This window comes from Lineus longissimus, chromosome 1, assembly GCF_910592395.1.
Source record: "Lineus longissimus chromosome 1, tnLinLong1.2, whole genome shotgun sequence".
Taxonomy (NCBI): Eukaryota; Metazoa; Nemertea; class Pilidiophora; order Heteronemertea; family Lineidae; genus Lineus; species Lineus longissimus.
The window spans coordinates 899,629-925,124 of NC_088308.1; the positions used below are offsets into that span (position 1 = coordinate 899,629).

Genomic DNA, 25,496 nt, shown 5'->3' on the forward strand with positions numbered 1-25,496 from the left:
AATGGCGTTAGAATTACGGCCATGGCTTGCATTTGCAAATCAAGAACCGGCCTTTAACCCGACGATGATAAAAAGATTATAATCCGCATGTCCCACGACCGCGCCATCTGCAACAACACGAGGAAATACAAGGGAGGACGTTCAAGCGAATTCCTCATGAGCCATGCCCGCTGAAATGTGCTTCTAGTGTTGTCTGTTCAATCATGTTCTTCCCTCTCGCCCTATTTATCAACGTATTTATCGATACGATGTCTACGACAACAGATCTCTAGTGCTACCGGACCATTCACTCGCCCATCCAGTCGCCATCTGAAGCATGCTTCCTGCTCTCCCTCATTAGGAGGAGGCAAAAATCCAGTGGCCATTAAATTTACCGGATTTGGTCGTGCTAATCGAGCGTGTAGTATCCTGATTACTTTGGCAGAGGCGGATCATGGCTGATTTGTGACCCAAATTCGCCAAGGGGACATGGAGAGAATAATTGGCCAAGGCAAAAATAGTCGACGAAAAAAAGCTCCTTTCATGAGGAGTTCGAATAACCGCCTTGGTCGGCAGAAACTAAAGCAAAGATTTCCAGATTTTGTATCCCGTTGCGCATGCGCTTACCAGACGCTTCTCCGGTTCCAATTTACGCCGCCTTCTCCTACTTAATTCCATTGACTTCAATAAGTCTCTACGTATATGCATGTAGATGCACTCATCATTGTCTCTATTGTGTGGAACAAACAACAAATCACCCTTATCTTTCCCAAGTTGAACGAAGAGATTCCGTGATATTTTTCAAAGGTGATTTCGAACACGAAGTCTTATGAATAAATTCGTGTTTCCATTCATCCTAAGGTGGTATTGGTCCTACGCAAAGGACAAGGTACAACTAAAATATTGTAGAGTTTTTGAAACGTTCTCGTGAGGTAGAGGGGAGGGGGAGGGAATTTCTTTAAATTGCTAAATTTCTGATACTATTTGAGAACTTTCCTCAAGGTTTACAATAATTTTGTGCACACGACTCCCGGTAGCCTAGTGGATGCTCGACACCGTCCAGGCTATTTACATCATCAGGGACACAAATAATACCAGATAACACTGAAACCCCGCTCCGTCTGACAGTGTAGAAAATGAGTTAGGTCAGCGTGATCGGTCTCTTAAACTGTTACATCCCTAACCGATGACGATTATTCATCCTGTGGCAAACACTTGAAAGTGACCCCACACCAGGACGGGAGGCATGCGGGTCAAGACAATTGCGCGCCCACATTCATTATCCTTACATTGTTACAACTAAACAACAATATGTACCAAGGAATTGCCTAGCATCCAGCCCCTCTCGTACACCCCATTTGGTTCTTTGCCAAACTGCAGTGATATTGTAATACATCCCCTAATCACAGAGACAACATCAAAGCGGTCCAGAAGAAGTCGCTACACTTGGACCGCAGCAATTGCTCTTGAATGAAACCGTTATCTGATTGGCCAACGCGGAGCGCGTGTGTACGCGGCAGCTGGCTGCATAGTTACTATCGAGCGGTCGAAACCGAGACAACCCAAGAAACGGCCATCTAGAGTCCAGAACCGCGTATTACGGAATTTACATTGGTAATTGACGGTGATTCTTGTGGAACTTACCTTCAATATTTCATCAACGATGATTCAATGATTTGAAAGACATGGCAACTTAATTGGGATTTCGACTTGACGATTTGCCACGGGATTGGTGCTTTTTTTCCTCGGTCATCGCCTCAAGATTTCTGCTGGATACATAAGGGGAAGGTAACACCATGTCAACGTACCGGCGTATGGACTCGTGAGTAATTCTTTATCATTCTTCTGCTAGTTTGTATGCACTTCGATACTGTCATTGCACATTATTGTAAGCAAAACTTTTTACATCTTGTAAGATCACATCTCTTTCATCAAACTGAACTAGCACAGACTGTCAGACTCCCAGGGGTTGGGCGTTGAAAATAAGATTTAGTAGTCGCTAACTTGGCGTTCACGATACCGTGATGTTATATGTACACATGCATTTCCACCAGTGATCTTCAACGCCAGTATCAACGCCAAAACGTGAATGAGTTGTTTTGAATAACGGGCTGTCCTCTGCAATCATCTCTCAGATATGACTACTATATCTAATAGAATTTAAAAGAGCCTTTTTACCAAGGGGATGACAATATTAGTGGACAGTTGTTTTTGGCTCTGTATGAGTGTTTGAATTGAGAATTGAATGATTGATTGTCATATGTGAAATGGCGCTTGCGACGCATGCAATCTGTCGAGCTCGCCGGCTGCTGCCGAAGCCATACTGCTGTCTGAGGGTCTTAAAGGTTTGCCTTATAGATTTCATCAACATGTAATGATTCAAGTTGGTAGAATTATACCGAAGCAGTTGGTTGATGTGCCAATATTTGCCTCGAGATGACTGAACTACTTTCGATTGAGTTTGAAAGAAATGGTTGCGGTCACCAAGAACGATGGCGCGACCATGTTGAATCACCTTGCACTATATTACTGTGGTCATTCAATGACAGCAGGATTTGGGGATTATAAAATTCAGACATCATGAGCAAGATCATGTACACGCCTTCCAATGTTTCTCGGAAAACTTCCTGGAGTTCATGGAGTGCCACCCCTGTTGGAAAACTTAGTGCTTCCCTGGTTTGTATCGAATCACTCTTCGAATCGTACACACGCCTCCCTTAAAGGCAATCACTTCTCTTACACTACATCCCCTGTCTTTCGATAGGCTTTGACGTAGCCCAAAAAGTGACGATGAAACCAGGCCATATTTTAACCTTTCTTCCAATCAGACCTGTTCAGACCTGAGACAACCCACGGCTGGACGAGAGCAGTCAAGGAATTCCAAGTCGATTTTTAATTTGATTTCAGAACTGGTTCATTGCCTGACGTGTTAAATGAGGCGCGGAATGTCCGATTAAGTGTATGATGGTCTGTTCGGTGATGCTGATGTTTTACCTCCGAGTTTTGTCATACATCAGTTATTGATCGCTTGATTCCGTACTGCAGGGAAGCGCGGTGGCTCAGTAGAAGAGCGTCGAACTTGTGATCGAGAGGTCGTGGGCTCGAGGCTCGACAGCCAGTGCCATTCCCAACCTTTATTTCTAAGAGTGTGCACAATATGAATTCTTCCCCAGTTGGTTCTCCCACTGCCAAACACAAAACGTCAACTCTTATTGACTGGTAACAGGTGTTTTATTGACCAGCGCTGTATATCAATAACAATCATTGCTGCGTCTCGCAGATTAACATGCCCTTTCTTTTATCATTGATACTACAATGTACTTGGCAATAACAGTCAGATATCGACGAAACACGGTTGTGGGTGTATAGTTTTACAGGTTATTGCTTTTGCGCAGCTCAAGCAAATAATGAACACTGTCTTGTTACACACTATATTTCAGAGAACCACAAGTCGGATGCAAGCAGATTTACTCGCTGTCGAATGACATCGATCTGTAGACGCACAAACAATGTGTTTACTTGCAAGTGACATGACTGGGTGAATCATATTATATCATCTTTCTGTCGAGAGTAATACGCCACAGCGGGCAGACAGGGAGAATCAATCCACAAACACAGAGTTTCGTTCCATTGAACCTCGCCATGAATGAAAACGCTGTCCCAATGCACCGCAGTGTACATATACATACATTGAGAATCAATCCAACGATCACTGGTCATGTTGCCTGTAATTAGACGTGTTAGAGTGTCGCTTTCGTTCTAATATCTCTATTTGCGGATAACCATCCAACGATTTTATATCTATGTGGTGTAGTGGCTTTCTGTGGTTTGATACTATGTAGTGATGAGTATTTTATGGTGGTCCAATCAACACTTTGACACCAGGCGTCCAGGCGAACGAAGTCCGTATCATTTATATCGTACATGTATAAGAAATATTGCGCTCAGGAGGTAAAACATCCCCAAAACTCCATCGGGGGTGATGTAAAATAAACATGCTTTCATTAACGCAGTTGATATTGACTGTTGCAGTGCTGCTAATTTTTGTTTGAAGAAAATAACTCCACGCTGTTCGATCGTTTGATTTCGTGAAACAGTTTCCCATTCGTGCTTTGTGAATATACACCTGTTAAATAGTGATGAGCATGTTATTGAACCACCGTGGGATCATCTTGTTCCCATAGATGATCGACAATTTTTACTTTTTCTCATCGTTTTCATGAGAAAAGGTATGTTTGAAAATTGTTTATACTGCACAGTTTATCAGGTCGGGAAATTCCCTTCACTGATCTCGAAATCAACGTCAAATACTTTATAAATCTAGCATTATTTGTTACAGTTGTGAATATTCCCAAACTATAGAGTGACCTCTACAAGATCAAAAGTCTTGTTCTATCTTAGTTTAGGGCGTTCTCCCTTCAAACTAAGCGGAAAACTATAATACGAATCAACGATTCTAACATAGTCTAAGACTCCAACGCTCGGTGACAACTACACCTGTTTCCTTTGACCATGAAAGAGAAATCACCATCAGACGTATTTCGGAATTGGATATCGTGTGAGGATCGAAGATGTATGCATTACCGCCAGGAGGTAAAGGTAGTGGAAAGACAGAGAAAAGGCAATTGCTGCAGTTAACAAAACATCTGATATTTTGGAAAGGGAAGATCAAATAAAAACAAACAAACAAACAAACATGTATAAAAAAGCTTTATTCCTTTATGTTATTAACTTGAAGAAAGTCCAGCAGAAGCGCTAACCTAAAACCTTGGTGATTCAACGGTTAGAATGGTCAACGTCTCGTCCGAATCGGATGTCGAACCGACTGCCGTGTGCACTATTGTGATACCAGTGCCCAGTCTCCAAAGTAGCGATTCAAGCATATTATCTCTGCCAGTATCTGAACCTTGTGGGAAATAAGAATTCACTCTATTGCACACATGGTTCAGATCGCCAAACCTTGGCTATCAGACGCGAAGAAAATAGCCACCCTAACATGAAAGCCTTGGTGGCTGAACGGTTAGAATGCTCGACTTTCGTTCTGGTGGTCACGGGTTCGACTCCCCGTGAATCCACTACATTTCTTCATTTTCTTTGTATCTATTCATTCATGTACATATAGTATTTTTATTTTAAAATTGTGATAATTATTGTCATTATAAGGTAAATACGTCCAAATGTTTAATTCCAGCCCTCATGATATTTCTCTTCAAGTAAATTCCCCCAATGATATATGAGCATCACTGTGCTGGAAGCAATCCATTTATGACACTGTCATGTATGCTTCCGTGAGATGTCATGTCCCCCTTTACAGCTGATGTTATGATCGTAGAGTAAACAATGACGAGCATGACATGTTGGGTCTACATCAAGCATCATGTCGCTAGGTTAGCCGTCATAGGGTGATATTTTGTAGATAACATGAACATCCTATGTCTTAGAGCGTGTGCAGTAATTTGCAGTCTGGGGCTGGGTGACATTAACTGCTTCATATGGTAGCAGATGAAAGGTACTCTCAGCTGACAGTTTTACTTCTTTTAAATCTATGATACAACGAATCTAGAATAATCTACTCTTCAATACGTCAGACGCTTATGTAACAATCAACCAAGTAAATATTGGCGGCCAATCACTTCAGTCCTTTCAGTACATTTCATTTGACGAATCCTAGGTAGATAATCCAGAGAGTTATGAAGTTTTGTGTGTATGTGCATGTACATTCTTTGTTAAGATCTGAACTAAGAATCTGACAAGGATCATATAACGAATGTACATGCGCATGTACACGAAACTGGATGAGACTTAACTAATACATGTAGTCTTAAGAACGTTATTTGGCTCTTCGACCTGGCATGAAAATCATGCTACCTTGGTCCTTAGTTTGGGAAGCATTCTTCAGACATGCTATGTTTTGCTTTCTGTTAAATGCCCGATGCTGTCAATTATCGAACTCGCCCAAAACATCATACCACCTTAACACCCACGAGCTAGACCGAAGGATGCCTCTGCTAAAGAAATAATAACCCAAATCCAAATTAGCCGTGCGCACCGTGGTTGTTGGCATCCAACAAGCAGCGCACATGCAATCATAGCTGGCGAGCTGTGTGAGATTCACTCGGTAAAGAGACATCGTCAGGTAAACTAAGAGTACCACTCAGTTTTTCATCTCTATGTCTAGCTGCCATTTATTTCGACAAAGTCCCAGTCATATCAACATCGTCTATGTCTTTACTGTTATGATACGTACATTGTACATATCCTCTTTCCGATTTCGATTGAATGATATACTGAAGAATGGTTTGCAGTGACATGTTCTTCAATCAGCATTAACCTTCGTCGTAACCTTGATGTACGATATGACTTTATTTCGTGACTATAGCATCACTTCAAGGTCGTATCACGATCAGTGCCATTAATACTGCTTTATATCGATATTAACTCGTATAACAAATGGTGCAACATCTTCCCATGCGCTAACCCTAATCTAAAGCTGAGACTGGCTGAGTCTTTCCACCTCAACGACAGAAGTGCTTTCAAACAAAATGCATCGATAACTCCAACTATCATTTTCCACTCAATTCAAGCAAAGAACGCTTCCAAAGAACCTCGCATCTTTACATCATGTCGCCACAGCGAACAGAGGTCCTTCGTCTTGTCATGTTTTAACTGAACACGCAAAGAAATCATCTATTGACATTTTTCAAATGACGGATGTAACGTCTTTTATTGCGAGTTTTGTGTACTCTCTTCGTTGTAAATGTTGCCATTGGGAGCGACTCCGCTTCAGACGATTAAGCTTGCGTTCTGTGCAGTATTTGCCAATCATTTTACATGTTTAACTACTCGATTTGTATTCATTCTGTTAATGCGGGCGAAGAGATTCCCAGTGTGGATATCCGCACTCATTACTAAGGCAGCTCGATATGCAATGCCGAAAATGACAACCTTTGTTCGATTTCTTGTAGAATTGTCTTCAATCATCTTTTAGATGCAAATCACTATCACTATAGCTTATACTTTTTGGTGCATTTGACTTCAATCAGTTCGACTGACAGCTTCGTTTACATAAGGAATTGAACGCTCAGAGCTATTTTCTTGAATTAATGCAAACTCCACTGGATACAGAAAAAAAGACACAACTATGTTTTTATCTGATAATGATGAAATAAAATCCATCGACCCACAAGGCTAAACTGGTTTCTGTCTTGAAAAACACTGACCAACTCACATGCATAAAATAAAAATGGTTTTAACTACCTGGAATGCAGCTCCTTGTCAATGAATTCATTATTATTCATGAAATGTGGTTTCCTGAGATAAAACTGTGATGAGCTGGGAGCCTCTGGATGAACATGCAGTGTTGTCTAATGCAAGCGCAAAGAGGACAAACCGAGCAACTAATATTTACTGTGTTCTGCAGTAATTGATTTTTCGAGGGGAATCGTGACGTGTTTTTAATACACAAATATGGTATGAGCGATTTACACCGGATTCGAAGCGACTAATTGCTTCTCATATATCATTGGTTGAACACCATCTTAAACTTTCATCTCAGTCTGTTTGTTTTGACTACTTTACCAAATGCCTTTCTCAGGAAAGCAACTTTGCAGTCATCCTATTAAATATCCTGAGTATCGATGCTCCGATGTTGTACACAAACCTCGCCTCCCTTATAGCCGAGATTGCATTAAATCGACCACTTATGATACATTATTCGTTTGTTGAAGCCGTCATATCGACCCAAAGGTTAAGTCGCGTTCAAATTTTTATTGATTTGTGTTCTATATGCTTATCATTCACAGGTTAAGTGATTACCCAAGTGATAATTTCTGTTGTGTCTGAGAGGTTCTGACGCTTAATGTCTGCATCAAACATGGCATCAAAAACGTGCAATCAAACCATCTTTCGGAGTCTTTTCAACAAGTAAATCGAAAGTGTGGCTGCCAGTGTATGATATGGCCCACCTGTAGTCAGTGAATTTGATTCGGATCACTTCACAAATGATATAATAAATCTAATACCCCGGCTTTTATCCGCTATTCTGATTTGTTATCGACCTCATTGATTACCCGAGATACTACTTGTCTCCAAGATGGAGAGCGGAACTGCGTCAATTCCGGGATTGAGAACGCGAAACGGTCCTCTACCGATCACGTAACATCAAAAACCCGGTCTAGCTCCCGCCATTTGTGTGATATTGACCCGATTGATTTTCCAATAATCCACCACCTAAACCATGAAATGTGTGTTTCAATCATGGATGGCATCGATTTCTGGCATGATAGGTCACACCTGTTTGGTATGGAGGTGCGGCACGTTTTAACATTGCGTCCTTGAACACATTTTAAAGCAAATGTTTTAGGTATGGTGAAACTTCATTACCTATCGCCTTGGCGAACGTGACCTATCGCCTTGGCGAACGTGACCTATCGCCTTGGCCAACGTGACCTATCGCCTTGGCCAACGTGACCTATCGCCTTGGCCAACGTGACCTTTCGCCTTGGCCAACTTGGCCTATCGCCTTGGCCAACGTGACATATCGCCTTGGCCAACGTGACCTATCGCCTTGGCCAACGTGACCTATCGCCTTGGCCAACGTGACCTATCGCCTTGGCCAACGTGACCTATCGCCTTGGCCAACGTGACCTATCGCCTTGGCCAACGTGACCTATCGCCTTGGCCAACGTGACCTATCGCCTTGGCCAACGTGACCTATCGCCTTGGCCAACGTAACCTATCGCCTTGGCCAACGTAACCTATCGCCTTGGCCAACGTAACCTATCGCCTTGGCCAACGTGACATATCGCCTTGGCCAACGTGACCTATCGCCTTGGCCAACTTGGCTATCCAGGTTAGTCACCTCGTCAAATTGATTGATCAACATTCCAGCAGGTTGCATTATCATTCAGGACAAGTGGTCATTGTGCACAAAGGTGAAAAGCATGGACAGCTGGTCACTGCCATTGAGACAATATGTCAGAGGTGAAGTCGTAGTCAAGTTTCGTAGGCGTTCGCAATGAAACGATTACGATTACAACGTTAGACCACAAGGTGTATACCAATTGTCAAAGTTTATACATTCACTATAAAAATTGTGCATTGGGTTGGTAGAGCTGATGAGTGATGATTATTCTTTTTTCATCTTCTGTGGTTATTGACACAGCTGAATTCAATTCAGTGTAAAAAATGTGTCATGTGCTTGTATGATAAACATTCATATAAACGATCCACTCCAGTCCACTCCCAGATAGCTTTCTGTTACTGCAAATGCTTACCAAGCAAAGAAATGTTCAATCATAGTAGTTTGCCATGATACCATTGAGCCCTCGGGATTGACAAAACTCTGACAGATACCCTAAGAAATGTTCAATCAGTACCATAAAGTGTTCGCGGAAACCACCTGGCCCCAGGAGACTTCAATGCTTGTTCCCTAACCTAGTCAAAGATTGATCAACAAATGACAATTGCTTTGCCCTCTCTTTATTAGCCTTGGATCTGTATCATACTGTCCGGATCCATCCTGGCCGCCGGCAGGAAATTATTCCCGGCGCCCAGCCGATAGTGTCAAGAAGAAGAGCCGCGCAGTATTGTCGAACAATACACTGGTAAGCGCTGCAGCTGGCCTTACAGAGTAACACGATACAAACGAACACTCAGACCCTTGTCCATTTAATTGAAAAACAAACATTTTCATTTTGCTGCAAGAGACGTTCATCAGTTCTAGGCCTAGTTGCATTCCCAGTTACCCGCACTCCTAGTAAGACGACTGGCAATTTATAAGGGCCGTTGTGGCTGTGATAAGGAGCAGTTAGGATTAATGACAGACAAGACTGAAGGTCTTAACAGGTAAGATATTATCCGTCATTTGAAAGCCTGCGTATCGCGACAAATGTTCAAGTTACAATTCGGCTCTTGCACGATTTTGGCACTGCAGGCGAAACGTAAGTGTGTTACCGACACTTTACAGTCAAAACCCATACCTGTGGTATACATGTACATCTTGTAACAGATACAGCTATATCAACTGAAATCACAGACCTTTGGAGAGTTTCAGCAATCGTGAACTAGCTCATTCTGGCAACAACTCCCATCCCTGCCTGACCGGTATGGAGAACGGTTACATGTACTGTATCAGCCCATGAAAGAGACAAAACCAAGTGGGGTAACACAAGCGTTATTGCTTCTACGAAGCCCAGGTATCGGAATACTGATTCACTGGTAAGGACTAGAGGTCACACAAGGGCGTTGAAATTACGTCTGATAACAAAAGTATCACGCGAGCCTGTTATTCTAGAAAATATGTGCAGGAATCGAAACCAGATATGTGAGGATATTTCATTCATTTCATGTTATTTTAGAGATAGTCCACTGTGGCCACCATTTCACTATAATTTACAGTTATAAGAAGTTATGAGAAATATTCGGTGTGCTTGAGCATGTAGAGTGATGCACGACATTCTGTTATATCCGCTGTGTCTCAGTGCGCGAAGTGCAATGCGATACTACGGTTGTACATCACAGCTTAACCAAAAAGAAAAACATTCTAGAGTAACATTACATTTTTGATTAGAATATCCTATAGAATATAATACATGTACCTCGAAAGAGGACGAACAGCTCGCTTCCATTATTTTCCCATTAATTCCATATCCACTAATTACAGAAGCGTTCTTGATGTGTAATCTTGTTAAAATTAAGAATTCAAGGTGGTCTAATTGGTTAGCTATGTAAACATTTAATCTTCATTTGTGGGAATTTGATCAAGTTTGCTACATATATCAGGACACAAGAGCTTTTGCTGACATTTCGTGTAGAAATATGTTTTAGCCATTCAGGAAAAAACGCGATCATTGTTAGTGTTACTTTGTCACGCTTTATCACATAAAAATATGATTGTTCATTAAAACTCACACAAAAACGTGATTGCGGAATCGGCTACCAAACGAATAGTTCGAGAATAAGGTTTTACAAATTGTCCTGATTTGTCAATTCATAAACGGTCTAAATTATTTCCTGCAATCTGTCCGTATCCGTTCGTCGTTGAACTCTCCGCTGAATACATCCTGAAAGTGACAGGAGTGTTCAGTACATAAATTCGACAGTAACGTCTCAAGCCACGCATAAATAAAACACTTGAAGCAAAATATTCATAAACTTATTCTCAGTAGTCCATTCTACAATTGCCTCGCCTCAAACAACCACAAATCCTTGCATGCCAAATAGAGATCCACTCCGTCCATTCTAATGCAAATACGTGGCTAAGGAAATCGAATCGACCATATGCCGAAAGCAGTGTTTCTTTATTGTTATTCCGACATGGTCTTGACAATTTGGCCAACAGAGAGTGGAACTGGCTAATTTACCCTAGCTTCAATTAGATACGATATTGTCAAGATATTTCCCTTTTCCGATACACGCCCTGAAGTTAGAATCGGGTGATACTCGTTTCCGAAAGTGCTGGATTTGCCAGACCTTTCCGAAGCTTCTCTTCAGCACCATACAAGGTTATTTGCCCATCAAATCCGAAAGAATTAAAAAAATATTTTTATTAAGACACTGGCGACAAAAGATACAATCAACCATGAGCTTTTGCTCCTTCTGAACTCAACTCGCATTTTAATAAACATCTTATAACCGTTGAAAACGGCGAAGGCGGTCGCAATGCAACTAGGGAAATATTACAGGAATAATGATCGCTGTAATATCCACAAATTTGATGATTACTATCTTTCCATCTCTCATCAACTGCTCTAGCACTCCAAAGCTCGGAAATCAATGGCTTTTACCTTCGATTTCCCGCCTACTTACCGCTGCCAATAACTAGAGGAAGTGGTTGACTTGCCTTCAGCGTGACACTTCATCTCCCGCTGACGACTGCAATCACCTCCCGCGACAGTACCATTCTGCCAGAGCCCCACTCGATGTCACTCGCCATTATGTCTTCACTCGAAAGACGAAAGTATAGAGCGATATAACACAATGGCAAATACATTCAACGTCAATATTTCGGGGAAATACTTATTTGCTTCTTGAGGATGGCAATTCGTAGAGTAGATATTGGCGTGTTGACAAAAACATCGACTGAAGGCTATAGCAAGGCAGAATAACTTTAAGGTCATTCTATAGTTACCCCCAGCTGTTTTATCATTCTGCTGGAGAGCTTCACTCGATGCTTCTGTCATTTATGTCAAACGATGAAACTAAAAAGTGGTTTCAGCAACGAGGAAAATAACGAGCAGAATAGTACAAGAGAAGAGCTCGGCCTCTTTGTTGGCCTATTTGAAAACATTGAGTAGAGCTGCTTGATTATAGAGTACTCTTTATAGTTTCGCCGATTTAAAGACGGTTTCTGTATAATCAAAAAACACACGTTAGGCATATGATCGTTTGATGCCGTTCAACGTGATCAGTGATTATACAGAGGGTGCAGTGTTTGGAATCACTAGCTTCGAGAGCTCAGCACAGAGAAAACAACGTTTTGGTTATGTACATACATATCTGCTTTATTCTGTCAACAACACAGCCCGATTGGGGGTACACAATGATAATTACATACAAGCATATGGCGGACAAAGAAAATGAAACCAGAGGGCGCGTTCCAAGTATGCCAGCAACACGAATTCGTCCATTCTCATCCTGTGACAACAAGATACGAACGATACTGGGGCAGAAACCAACTGGTTTACTTATCCGGCCGCAAGAACCCAGGTTCAAATCCTGCTCACAGCCCAAATCTGGAATCCCCAGCTTCGTGAAGGCAGAGCATACACAAAACACACCTGAACGTTGGCTCTACATACACGTCTGGTTCATTCAGACAACGACACTGCCCAATTGGACACACGCAATAGTAATAACACACACGCCTGTCGGGGCGGGACTCGACTCAATTGAAATACGGCACACAATTGAAGCCTACACAATGCGTGAATACAATAGAACGCTGCGGGCGTAGCGTCATGTGCCGCTTCGTTCTTTGTGTTGATGAGTTATAAACAATGACGCGATCTTCGATTGGTCAAACCGTGAACACTGTAGATTTTTGTGTGGCGATGTTAAAAGAGCACACAAGCTTCTGAAGCGTTTTATTTCCTAATCTTGGTATGACTATGAAATGAATTTCTGGCGAAAACGAGTAGGTTTATTGACGGAAAGAGCCTTCTCCCCTGGGTGTTGAAACCCCCAAGTGCCACGCATAATTTACGAAGTGAAGTGTCAAAGTCATTTGCATCGACTCAAAGCTTTGAAGCCACATTACATTCATTAGAATGCAAATCAAACTAAACGACAAATTATGGCATATTTGTGAAAGCACGCTCTTCATTCCCCACTAGGTTAATGTCTTAGCAGCACGGTTCTTTTGAATTGAGCATCCGGCACACAGGTATGCCAGGATGGTCTTCGAGCTGTGTCAGCATGAACAAGAAGCAGAGAGGATTGGTAATATAATAGGGAAGACAGAGATGATGACACTCGCGTAATAAGATAGTCAAGTCAAAGTAAAAGTTTCCCAAATGTCATCACAATTCAGTTAATTGGATCCATTTTATCTCAGATGACATTATGAGTCGTTTTTGCAGAAGCACAAATTTTCGATTTCCGTCGCTCTATGCAAAGGAACTTGAAGTGAACGGCCAGTCAATACCCATTGAACTCATGGATTAAGTCATTTTACGGCAACCTCAGCTCTATAATGTGCTATTGTGGAGTGCTTTCAGCGATGAAACAGCATTGGATTTAGAGATTTAGAAGTCACATCCCCATTATCATCATACTAGTGAAATGATGATACATTCTGTACCCATGGGATCAATCATGTTTTTACCCTCGGACTTGCTGTTTATGAGAAAAACGAGATGATGACAGACCGAGTGTTGATCTTTCTGTCTACATGTGCAGAACCTTGACAGCCACTCTGAATGGCCAGGACCATGATTATCCTATTTAATAATCATCATTCAATAGGCTAAAACGATAATTCGGACAACCTCATTCGTGTCCATGCTCTCCCTTCGGAACGTCGGGTACTCATTAACTGATGTTGTTTTTCCGAATGTTTCAAGTTAAATTTATATATAAAGTGAGCGGTTTCTTCATCAAGTAGTGTCAAAGCCTTCTATTACTTTAATAGTAATTGGATTTGTACTTCATTACACCTCAAGGTTGACGATCAAATGATTCGGACATTTCGCCAAGAGCTCTTCCAAGACAACCACCCAGTGGTGATGACTTCTGATAGAGTGAGGGGAGTTGGACGATACTGTTGTTGCTAAATTGGAACGCTTTTTACTATCAATTTGCTAGATCAGTTTCAATAATGATGTACGGATGATGTTAGTAAATTTATGGCTACTGCTACACGTAGCGGCACTAAAATTTCCTTCATCTTCTTTGCGCTCTTTGATACAAAATTTTATAACTTTTGCTCTTTTGAAAGCAACTTAACATGAAATTGTCGAAAGCACCATCTGAGCCATTGGCAGTTAAGAGTTGCACAAAATGCCATTTTATTCTAAATTCACAGATGGGCAAAGAATTAGATTTGTCTCGAAGCTTTTAAGTTCGTGTTTGCTGTTATATGAGGAAAGTGGATGCATAATTGTGCTGTGCATCATCCTTTATCATGCTATATTGGCGATTTTCGGTGTAAATACATCATATCCTTCCCACCAGGTCCCTAAAAAATTGAAACATGGCCATTACCCGAATCATTGGCTATTGCCGATATCCCGCTGACCCCGGCCATAAGCCTAGAGTCACATGAATCATGCTTGTCAACTCTATTTACAATCAGATCACGCGAGAAAGCTTTAGCGCCATCTTGACATTTTCATAATATTTGGCAAAACCCTTAAGATTTATGATATTTTGCGATATCATTATATCTCAATATGTTTTACTGAACTAGTGGACGGCAATGGACACGTTGCAAGTACCATCAAGATCGCTTGTGATATTTCCGGGATGGGTATCCTACAGATGAAAATTCAACACGTTCAAGGTCAAAGCTTTACTTTGTCTGATTAATGGTATTACTATTGATATTGGTATTGCCGAAGTGAAGGCCGCTCGTGGTGCGTTATCACTCACATATGCGGATATAGTCTGCAGTGTCATTACTGTTGTGACTGTCCATTCAAGGCCTCTTGCTACAGTAATAATTGGGGTGAAAGACGGGTTGGACCTCTGAGGATATTGTCCGAAATTAGGAGAAATCACCAGTTATCGCTGTATGGTAATCTAAGGCATGGCCTTTTGCCGCAGGAATACCTGTACCTGTCGTGAAAGAGAAACCTTGTCATCACTGTTACGAATTATGATAGCGTTATTCCAAAAAAAACTCATAAATAATTATTCCTTTTAATAAGATGATCAATACAATTAAGACGATACACAAGCTTCGTAATTATTGAACTGTTAAGAATTAGAATAGCATCATTCACTTTAAGTCAATTCAAGGCGTTTTCATCTTAAATAATCATTCCCTTAAATTGCCCATCAAAGTCTTCATTAAGCGTCTTACTGATGAAACATTGTGATTATGCATCGCGTTCTTGGCGGGGGTCTGTTTGGTTAGAGAGATAGTCATGAACGTACCTTAATCGATTTTACGACAGTACTAAGTAACTTTACTCTTCGCAGTTTTGACGAGGACAATAAATTAGGTCACATATTGGTGTTAATGTGGAAGAGCGCTTTTCCGATAGGAGATAACGTTGGGGCGATCTTGATAGAAGATGTTAGAACCCGTTCGTTAGGAAATGACTTTTGAAATGAAACACCTTGAGGACCTCTTTGTACTCGTCGAACACTTTGACATTTCGACACCCACGAATTGGGAAAAGGTACCTCACTGATGACATAAAGAGTATGAAGCCATGAAAAGCGTTCCGTGTCGCCGGGGATCACGACTTGACAACCTGATGATTGGGGTAATATAATTAGCCTAGCTTTGCCGGAGGCGTTTGGTTGCACACCTTGGCTGATGAAGCTGGTATTGGTATTACATTATCTGATGCAGAAGCACGCCATCGACCGTCATATGAAATCCTAGTATTAGTCTGATATCTGTTCATTCGATAGAAATAAACAACAGTAGAGGATAGCTTGACAAAGATGAAACGATAACTTTTATTTCTAAGAGTTGGCTACTTATCCCTTTAATACTCAACTCGGCGTATTCCTGTAAGAGCAGAATCAGGATGAATTTCTCATCTACTATAATTATGACCCGGTGTACCTTATCTCTCTTACATTGCCCTTTGGCTCTTTCAGTTTTGAGTGACGTCTTGTCTGCGGCATCTAAGATCAGAATGAGGAGGAAAGTACCGTCATCAATATGGCAGTTCACCGTTTTAAGCTGTCGCCGCTCGGATATATAGATAAAAAGGGTCATACTGGTATTTGATATTCTTGTCAGATCTTATAAGATCAACCGCAACCATTTCTATATTTCCAGAAGGTTTCGATGATTAAACTCTGATGGTTTCTAATCGCTTTGCCAAAATCAAAGGTGAAATGTTCTAGTCGCACAAGGGTGTGTCTGCCGTGGCTAGTGCTGTGGGGTCCGATGTATTGCAGACACTTTCAAGAACTTTATGATGTTTTGTTTTGTACACGATTCCTTACCGTCCACCACTCATAGTTTAACGATTTTGGACAAATACCAGTTTGAGAAGCACACCTCTTACCCACTAGCCCGCCTTTGATGATCCAGAAAATTCATAAACATCAAACTCCTCTCCATTATGAATAAATTGTTACATTTTAAAACCATGTCACTTCTGTCATTAAGATTAAAGACAAAATGTGGCAACTTAAATTAGGCTGTCAGGAATGGTGAGTGGACCATCCATCACTCTTCTTCACCTTGGCCGTGGGTCAAAATGCGGACAGGAGGATTCACTGGCGTATTTCTGATTGTTGATAACCAATTCAAAAAATTATCCTCAGATTTCATCAACCTAATCGAGTTAGTCAAGTTTGAAGATAGGTGTTGGTGTTGATCTGAACGTTCATTGAGTCATATTGCAAGATTCTGGCACATGCTGTGAATTTAATTATCAAAGTTATTTCAGTGATGCTAGCCAACCTTCCTTGAGCTTCCTTGTGATACCCGCACACACTGTGAATTCAATTTTTGAAAGTTCGTTTAGTGTCAGCCAACGAAAGACGCAAACATCCTGAAATCCTTTCATCGCGATCAGTACGCTTGATAACCTGACACTCGATTGCTGAATGAGGATCGTATATGGATAAATCTTTGGTACCAACAATTTAAAGTTTATCATTTAATGCATCCGGCATGGCGTCTCTGCATTATTGGGTGCAAAAGCGAAGTATATGATATGAATGATAAAGGTCTACAAAAAAATTTTAACTCATACTTTCCATACGTTATGCAAGCATGAAATATCACTGCCGCTACCATTCGGCAGTACTTCAATATTGCTTTTAGTCCGAATAGAAGCGAGACAAACTTAGCACCAGATCCTCACATTTCATCCCTGCCGCATCTTCGGAATAGCAATAGTGGCATTATCCTCGAGATGTGCCAACTAATCAAATAACCTTACTTATTGCCTGAGCTGCATATAACATCATCTAGCCGTTTGTAAGCACTTCACTAGAATTACCCGCCAGTGTCTTCAAGTGGTACGATGCAGCGGTATTGAATCGAATTCAAATTAATCGTACATGAGCATAGTGTGTCGAAAAAATGCGTTTTTCATGTGTTTTTGCTACTTAGCATGTTTGTCGTAATCTTATACTATGTCATGTATAGCGATAATTGTGACGAGTCAAATAAACTAAGTCGGATGATTCTCATCGCGTACCTGTTGAGCATGCATTTGCAAAATTCAATCAAACATATTCTGTGTTTCTTTGATTTAAAAACGAATCAAACATGGAATAGTACATGTACTAACAAGCTTCTCAGTCACGACCTGTTTAGTGAAACTCTAGATACCTGGGAAATCTCAATCCACGCTTGTTACGGCAACCTGCTCATGAACTCTCACGATATACAGAAATATTGGAATTGGAAGGTACTCATGATAAGAGGGCAAACGGGGTGAAACTTGTTTGAAACCTCTTGGAACCTTCCTCGATCACCCTGAACCCGGTATGCCAGCTGATAACAACTGATTGATGAAGAGTTCTATCTTGTCAGCTCCGTATCTTAGTTGAATAACTACATTAAGATTTTGAGTAGAAGATTCAGGTTTATCTCCTGGCTACGTTGAAACCAATGTATAGAACTTACAATTGTAAGTCAATTGTGATGCTATCACTTTCCCCTCTTGGCTATATCTGGTACAGGGCCGGGTATGAAGTGTATTGAATAGGATTATCAAATGAAAATGGATATATCCGGATCGGATTCCGAAGAGGAACTCCTCGTTAAGTCTGACTCGAGGTAGGTGGTTAAGGCTTAACGATGCTTTTACCAGCATACTTTTATATCACATTAATGTTAGCTCATCAGTCTATTTTATCGAATGGAACCGTTAGATCTACTGTGTTTGCCAAAAAACATCATTTAAATGTTTGGTTTATAGAGATCGCGAACAGGTGCAGATTTCGAATTGCGAAGAACTGTTTTTTTTCTCTTTATCTGATTTATTTTCGTGATTTGACACCAGATTGCGAAGATATCACGGTTTACAACCACTCAAAACTATTGGCTTATAATGTATATCTTCCATAACCTCATAAAAATGAATCAGCTCACCACACATTTCCCATTGGGGCATCGCAACTGACATAATAATAATTGTAATAGATATTTACAGTAAACATATATCATACACTATTTGTCGCCGTCTGTTGCACTGTTGACAACAAACATTTAGCCTAACACAACACAGCAAAGTCTAATATTGACACGAAAAAAGGATTCGAAGTAAAACCTCGCCATGACACTGAGTGCACACTGTGAGCTGTGAAGCAACTCATTTCATTACGTAAAGGATTGTACAGCTTTCATTACGGTCGTAACACCAGTAACTCCTGATCAAACGTCGTAAACCTGTATCGATCTCACGAATGAGAATCTTCAGAGAATATGAAATTGATATCAATGGCTGATACGACTATATTGACCGCGAATAACTTTACAACTTTGATTGGCCTTAACGATGCTGAATCCATGATGGAAGGTTACTGTGTTGTCCTAGAGGGATACCCATGGCTACCCTATTGGAAACTTTGACCATTAGCCACTGCCGTAACGAGCTTGGGGATTTGTCGCCATGTAGATAAGGGCGATTGTATGGACCAGGCGGAGGGATGGAATTCAATACAGTGCATGATCTGATATTGATATCTTCTTCAGTTTTTTTGAAATAATAGTAAGTAGCCAATGGCATAGATGTGAAGCTTTCTGATGAACTGGCCAGGCCTATGGGGAGTCTTCCTCATTGTTATGATTGTGTATCAACATGTGAACCAATATTTGTAGTCTGCTATGTCCGGATGGTTATTCTGTTTGATATAGGAGGGCGGGACTTGTTTGTAGAATACATGCGACAAGAACCAAATTGTTATTAGCAATTATTCAAAAACGCTTCGTGCATATTCAAGATACATTTGCTTTAATTCAATTACACATCAGAGTAGCCTATGTTGTAGCCCGCTGGACAGTCGTCAATTAAAAGCTACCCTGAAGCCTCTGGAGGGTATAGTGACACATTGGAACTCATGGATTCGTTACTGAGGTTGCAAGAGATTTCCGGGCGATCGTGGCAAGGCCATTTTGTACCAACTCTTTGATCCTCTACTGATTATAAATAGAGTACACGTCCATCTCTTACCTCAGTCTGATTAAGAACGTTAATAGCTTGTCTCTAGAAATACCCGTCCCGTACTTTGATCTTTCATCGCTTTATGTTTACAGGAATATGAGGTAAGGGCTGCCTATTGCTTCTGATTAAAGTTAGATTATCAATGTCTTTCCCATCACGCCATTGTGTCATATCCTGACTTATGCAGGCCATTAATGTGATGGACGGAATGTATCAATTGGCATACGATCAAAGTCCTAAGAGAAGACATGACGAAATGATATTGAGACCTCAATGAAAGAACTTTTTGAGCTGTGGAAGAAATTTTTATTTAGCCGGGTAAATGATTCATAAAACGGTACCCTAAGTGGTTTCCACTTAGGCTTTAATCGTGGCATGTGTTTTGGCCTCCAATCTCTGATTACGATCAAATCGTACCAACAGTTGAATCACGCCGAATGAGAAGGAATATCTGCAGGAAATAAAATTATTGCGCTACCGTACACACAACCTGTCGAATGCAACCGTGAGTTTTCAACATAACTAACTTTGTTTGATCAGTATCAGTTTAGACCACTTGAATCCACACACGTCGATGGTAGACACAATATCTATTTGAAACGAAATCATTGAGCTGCAAAAAGCGATGAATGTTTTCCTGGAAGCAATCTCAAGTGAGAATTGCTGATGACGGGAGCAAAGATAAATCACTCATTGCTCTGTGTAGGCTGGGTATACTGCTCCCAAGAGGCTATCAATTTGTGCTGTCTGCTATCATAACAATGTACGTTACCATTGAATAACGGTAAGCCGTCATACGCATTACATCAATAGGTATAATTCGACCATTTTTACATCTTGACCATTGATCCCGCAACCATATTCGTTTTATGACCGATAGGGATCGATCCAGTAAAAGCAGCCATGTCTGATTTGGCGTATGATATACGGGTAGATATCGAAAGCAGAAGGAATTTCGGAGACTTCGAGAACAAACGTTCCCACATTCCGTATATATGTGGGAAAATGTAGTAAAATACACGAAAATGCCCAAATAAATACTGAAACTGAATTTGGAATTTGGAATTAAAGATATAACGTCCTTAGGAAATGTAACGTAACACTTCGAACAATTGGGCACAATCGTGGTCGTATGGAAGTTGCCATGGCTGTTTTTTTTCCTTCAGCATGATTATGTCCTGGCATTCCGCAGTTGCACATTAGAAAGTGCAAGCATGTTAATCAGCGATATAATGCCTCCTGCAGCTTGGCAGGTTATTAACTTCGTCCGTAAAGAAGGGGCAGATGGTGTGAAGTCAACTTCTTTGAGTCTGTCCATCACTGCAATGGGAAAGAATAATCAAAACGTGTAAATGGCATCAGCCATTGGGGCACACTGATAAGGCTTCACTCCAGCATGTAGTAGTTGGTTTCAACTCTTTGACATGATTAAAGAAAGAGAAAAAGACATTTCCGATAAGATGTAAATACTCTCCGGTCATTCAATGCTGCCCTGGCCTACCCATGACTAAATAAATGTCTGACAGTGAAGAACGGTTACCAAGAACAGAGTATATAATGTTCGTCTGTTGATGGAACAGATAGCATAAATCAATTATAACATCACCATTTCTGTTGCTAGAAGAGATGGTAAGAGTTTCGCAGTTAAAGTAAAACTTCCAATGTTGTGTATGGTTTAAGAAAGATTGAAACTAGGAATACCTTGGTGAGGTTGGTGTCAAGTTGAAATTTCTTGCCTATGATGGCCTTGATACGCGAAAGAAAAGTGTCTCAAGTGCCAGTGACCATATTATGCTTGTTGATGCAAGCTATTGTTTGTCTAGACCTTAGCTGACGATATATCCAAGGGCTGCACTGCTTTTGAACTCAAACAGTTACACGTACTATATACGTATTTCAGAAGGAAGGCAACTTCCAATCCATTGTAACAAGCAGATCACGTGCAATCTTAACGAGAAGGCAAAGGATGGGTGGCCAATTATCAAAGCAGTGGCTGGGATTTCAATGGGTGGAAAAGACATTCAGTGGTCAACTGATACTGTGCCAGTATTGGTGTGTATTTATGGCCTCGGTGATACAAGTGCTGTGTAAACCTACAGAAGAAAAATCACCAGAGGCAGAATATACAAAGTTGCCCTACACCAAAACTGCTACTCCATTAAGACATTCGATTTAACATATACAATACTATTGTATCCAAGTGCCAGGAAGTACTTTTAGTGCTAAATGTTTTTGTTGGCTTGTCACTTGTAAAGGACCTGGTTATTTCGAAACCGCGGAAAACTCAAGGCTTCAGCCCGTCACTCTCAAAAGCTGCCATGCTGCATGATCTGCTGTTCGTCAAAATGATTGCGTGGAAATGAACTCACGATTTACCTCGACTCTGCCTGGTCATGGTAAAAATGTAAGAAATACACCTAATGAGCTTACATAAGATTCAAGTTGTCACTGCTCACGATTCACGACGTCATATGACATGCCGCATGTTGCGAGTATGTTCATTGACATGACATGACAAGTAGATAAAAGGTGACAACATGAATCCTATATAGCCACCCTTTGGAAACGACTTTAAGATCTTTAAAGCGTCTCTTCTACGAGGTATCTATTCAAAACCAGTAGCAGTAGCTTGGTCAGCCAACATTAGTCATTCCAGCCGGGTCATATAAAGGGTAGTTGGAGACGGGGCAACGACTGTTTTATTACCATTTGCATTTGTTATGTGAGTTTGAATCGTTGACCAAACACAGAGCCTTAGAAGCCTGTCGAATGTATGTGCAATGTAGGCCGTGCCCAGTGAGATTGTACCACACATACGACACACACTTGCGTGTGTTTATCATTGATGACAGAGGCTTCCGTAACCTTTTCGCCAACGGACGCCTTCGTCATATGAGATTCAGTCAAATTCACTACTTTCCAAGATAACACATCCTTCGTTTTAGCAAAGACAAATTGGTAGACAAAGAGTATCACTTATGTATGTTCATGGTACTTCAAGAATACTTAGTAGCACCTGTTCTGACCAATTTATGTTTGGGATCATGACATCGGCTTTGTTGTGGCTAATACTTGTTCCATAGCCCTCCTTTTATTTGAGAACATTCCGGCAGCATTAGTCAGCCACTCTGTTGGTCGGATATCTTCTTTATCGAAACAACTTTTTTACGAATCTGGGTGGTTTTTTTCTTGTCACTGTGAAATTGATTGACACGCACAAACCCTGCTCGTAAAAACCGATCCAACCAATGTTTTCTCTTGTCCTTTTCTTAATGACTCAATGTGTGTGGGCGAAAGGACCAAAGCAGGATTTGCTCTGTACAGAAATCTAGCTCACTCCTCATCAAACTGGTAGTTAAACTGTTGTTTGAAATATTCAGATGACTTCCAGGAACCCTCCCTCGCGATTCTAAATGAACACTGATTTGCCTTTTTTGCATAATAATCATTCCGATTGTATCCCTTATCTCGTGTTAAACGGAGCCTATTAAGCTCTTGTTAATCGATTCCAATGGTAATATTAAGCAGTAGATGCGCACGAGAGATGGTGAAGTGATTCGATGATTCAGAGACCGTGACTTGACAACACATCGAATACCCTGCAACAGTGAAACTCCATTTCCATATCGGAACTCTTAAAAGGAATTTAGAACCAGGATCGTATCTTTGTTTTTTATGATTAGTTAAGGTTACATTTCATTAATCTTTTTTCCCTGGGTGGGGGTGGAGATTTGAATCGCTTTATCACTACTAATGGCGTTGTTGTCTTGGCATTTGCTACTCCAATGTCACCTACGCGCCGGGTGTCATCTAGCTGAATTTTAACTCACGCTGATGCAATATATTGTCACCACGTTGGCTGATTCCGAATCCTGCATTGCCATGATCTCTTTTAAAAATTGACTACTCGAGCTTTATAATCCGCTAGATTGATGAGGAATATGTGGGCATCCAGAAGACGCCAGCATCTACTCGGAGGACAACATCACTTACTTATATACAGTGTTATATACAGTGCTATAATAGGCTGGTGGAAAAATTGGCTGGAGGTTTTTCCTAATTTTGCTGTTCGCTGACTTCGTATATATTTCACGATCAGACTTGTTTTGTAAACCTTATCATTATGACCACAGAGACATACGAAGTTAAGGACGCTAGACACTAAGTACTCATAAGTAGCTTATCAGGATAATGGGGTGTCTGAAACAATTTCCAAGAGTACCTATGTAAGTGGAAGACAGAGTAGGTTGGCCATCTGGAAATCAAGTCCTATTCTCTCCTTGCTACTGTTGAAACTCATTTAGCATAACCAATGGCTCGTGTCTTCGACCCCAGCCAGTAACTAGATACAGCTTAGACAGTGATTAGGACAACGACCTCACTTGGTCCATTGTCGACGTCTACCATGTCTGTATTCATTCCACGACGAATGGAGCAACGACATGGCCACATGCAGCTTAACTCTGCAGAAATACTGCACAGAGTTACCAAATAGTTTGTTGAGAAGTGACTTGTAACCGAACCTCTCTTTACTAATAACCAATTCTCGTTGTAGTTTCCTTGCTCGTAATAGGACATGACTGTTGTAAAGGCATCAGTTCGAAACTGTTCACAGCTTCCCTGAAGACCTTAATGATCGATGTGCTCTATCTCGTTTAACATAAAGACAATCAGTGGACCAGTTCCTCTCCATCAATGCCTGTCGTCTTCCTATTCATCCACGTACTTCTCCCTGATGCCATTCTCCATGTTCAGGTCAGGCTAACGAGTTAATTGCTGGAGAAATAGTCAAGTTCCACCCCATGAAGTTTGATAGCTGCTGCTGGCGTTATATCATGCTGAACTCCTACCACATTTAGCTTATTCATTTGCGGAATAACGAAACACTCACACTGAGAACAACTGAGCAATTTTTCATAGGGAAATCTTATCATTTCGACATTCGAAAAGGCATGATGCAGGAATTCATAACAGTTTGATTCTTATCAGTATCACGCACGGCAGCACGGGAATCTGTCATAATAGAGTGTGGCAGAAGTATAATGAATTTTGACCGGTGTTGATAACTGTTTCTAAAGGTATGATAAAACCATACGGGTTAACATCCCGCTGCTTTATCCATCGGAGAGACAGCAGATCCACGCTTGATCAGTATAGAGTGGCCCTTGTTAGTCATGAGCAAATATCGGCCAGGAAAGAACATACATTTGTACATGACGTATGGTCAATTCACATCAAAGTGTTTTCATACATGCTCCATATTACATTAGTACGTTATACGAGAAGGTTTACTTCGACCTTCTCGTCAGACTTTCATTGTCATGACTGTGAAACATAATCCCAGGCGAAAAAGCCCAGGTTAGCGAGATGACATTTAAGATCTGAATTGATGGCTGTCTTACCACCTGTTAATTTTGGTTCTTGCACCCGTTACTGACACAGAGCATATTGGCCACACCGATCAATCTATCAATGTCTTAACCTTAATGTCGCATCAAATCCTTTGACTTTCCGTGCCAACTATTGGACATTTGTCACTATCATATACATCAAACATGTCATCCCTACCTTGGCTCCCATTGCGCTAAATGGTTCTCTTTATGATTTATCATTCGGTCAGGCGATAATTCTACCGGATATCACGTGTGTTGACACGTCTAATGCAGCAGAAAATGACGCAGTAATGGATATTTTTATGTGTGTGGAAAT

At 41.0% G+C, this 25,496-nt stretch overlaps 1 protein-coding gene across 1 annotated transcript in view; it reads left to right on the top strand.

Annotated features, from left to right (window-relative positions):
* Window positions 1-1,551: 1,551 nt before the first annotated feature.
* Window positions 1,552-25,496, top strand: part of LOC135497360 (short transient receptor potential channel 7-like) — an 81,692-nt gene continuing 57,747 nt past the window's right edge. Inside the window, exon 1 of the mRNA XM_064787195.1 lies at window positions 1,552-1,801. Within this exon, the coding sequence (XP_064643265.1) occupies window positions 1,776-1,801 (26 nt within the window). The 5' untranslated portion in view covers window positions 1,552-1,775. The remainder of the gene's footprint in view (window positions 1,802-25,496) is intronic.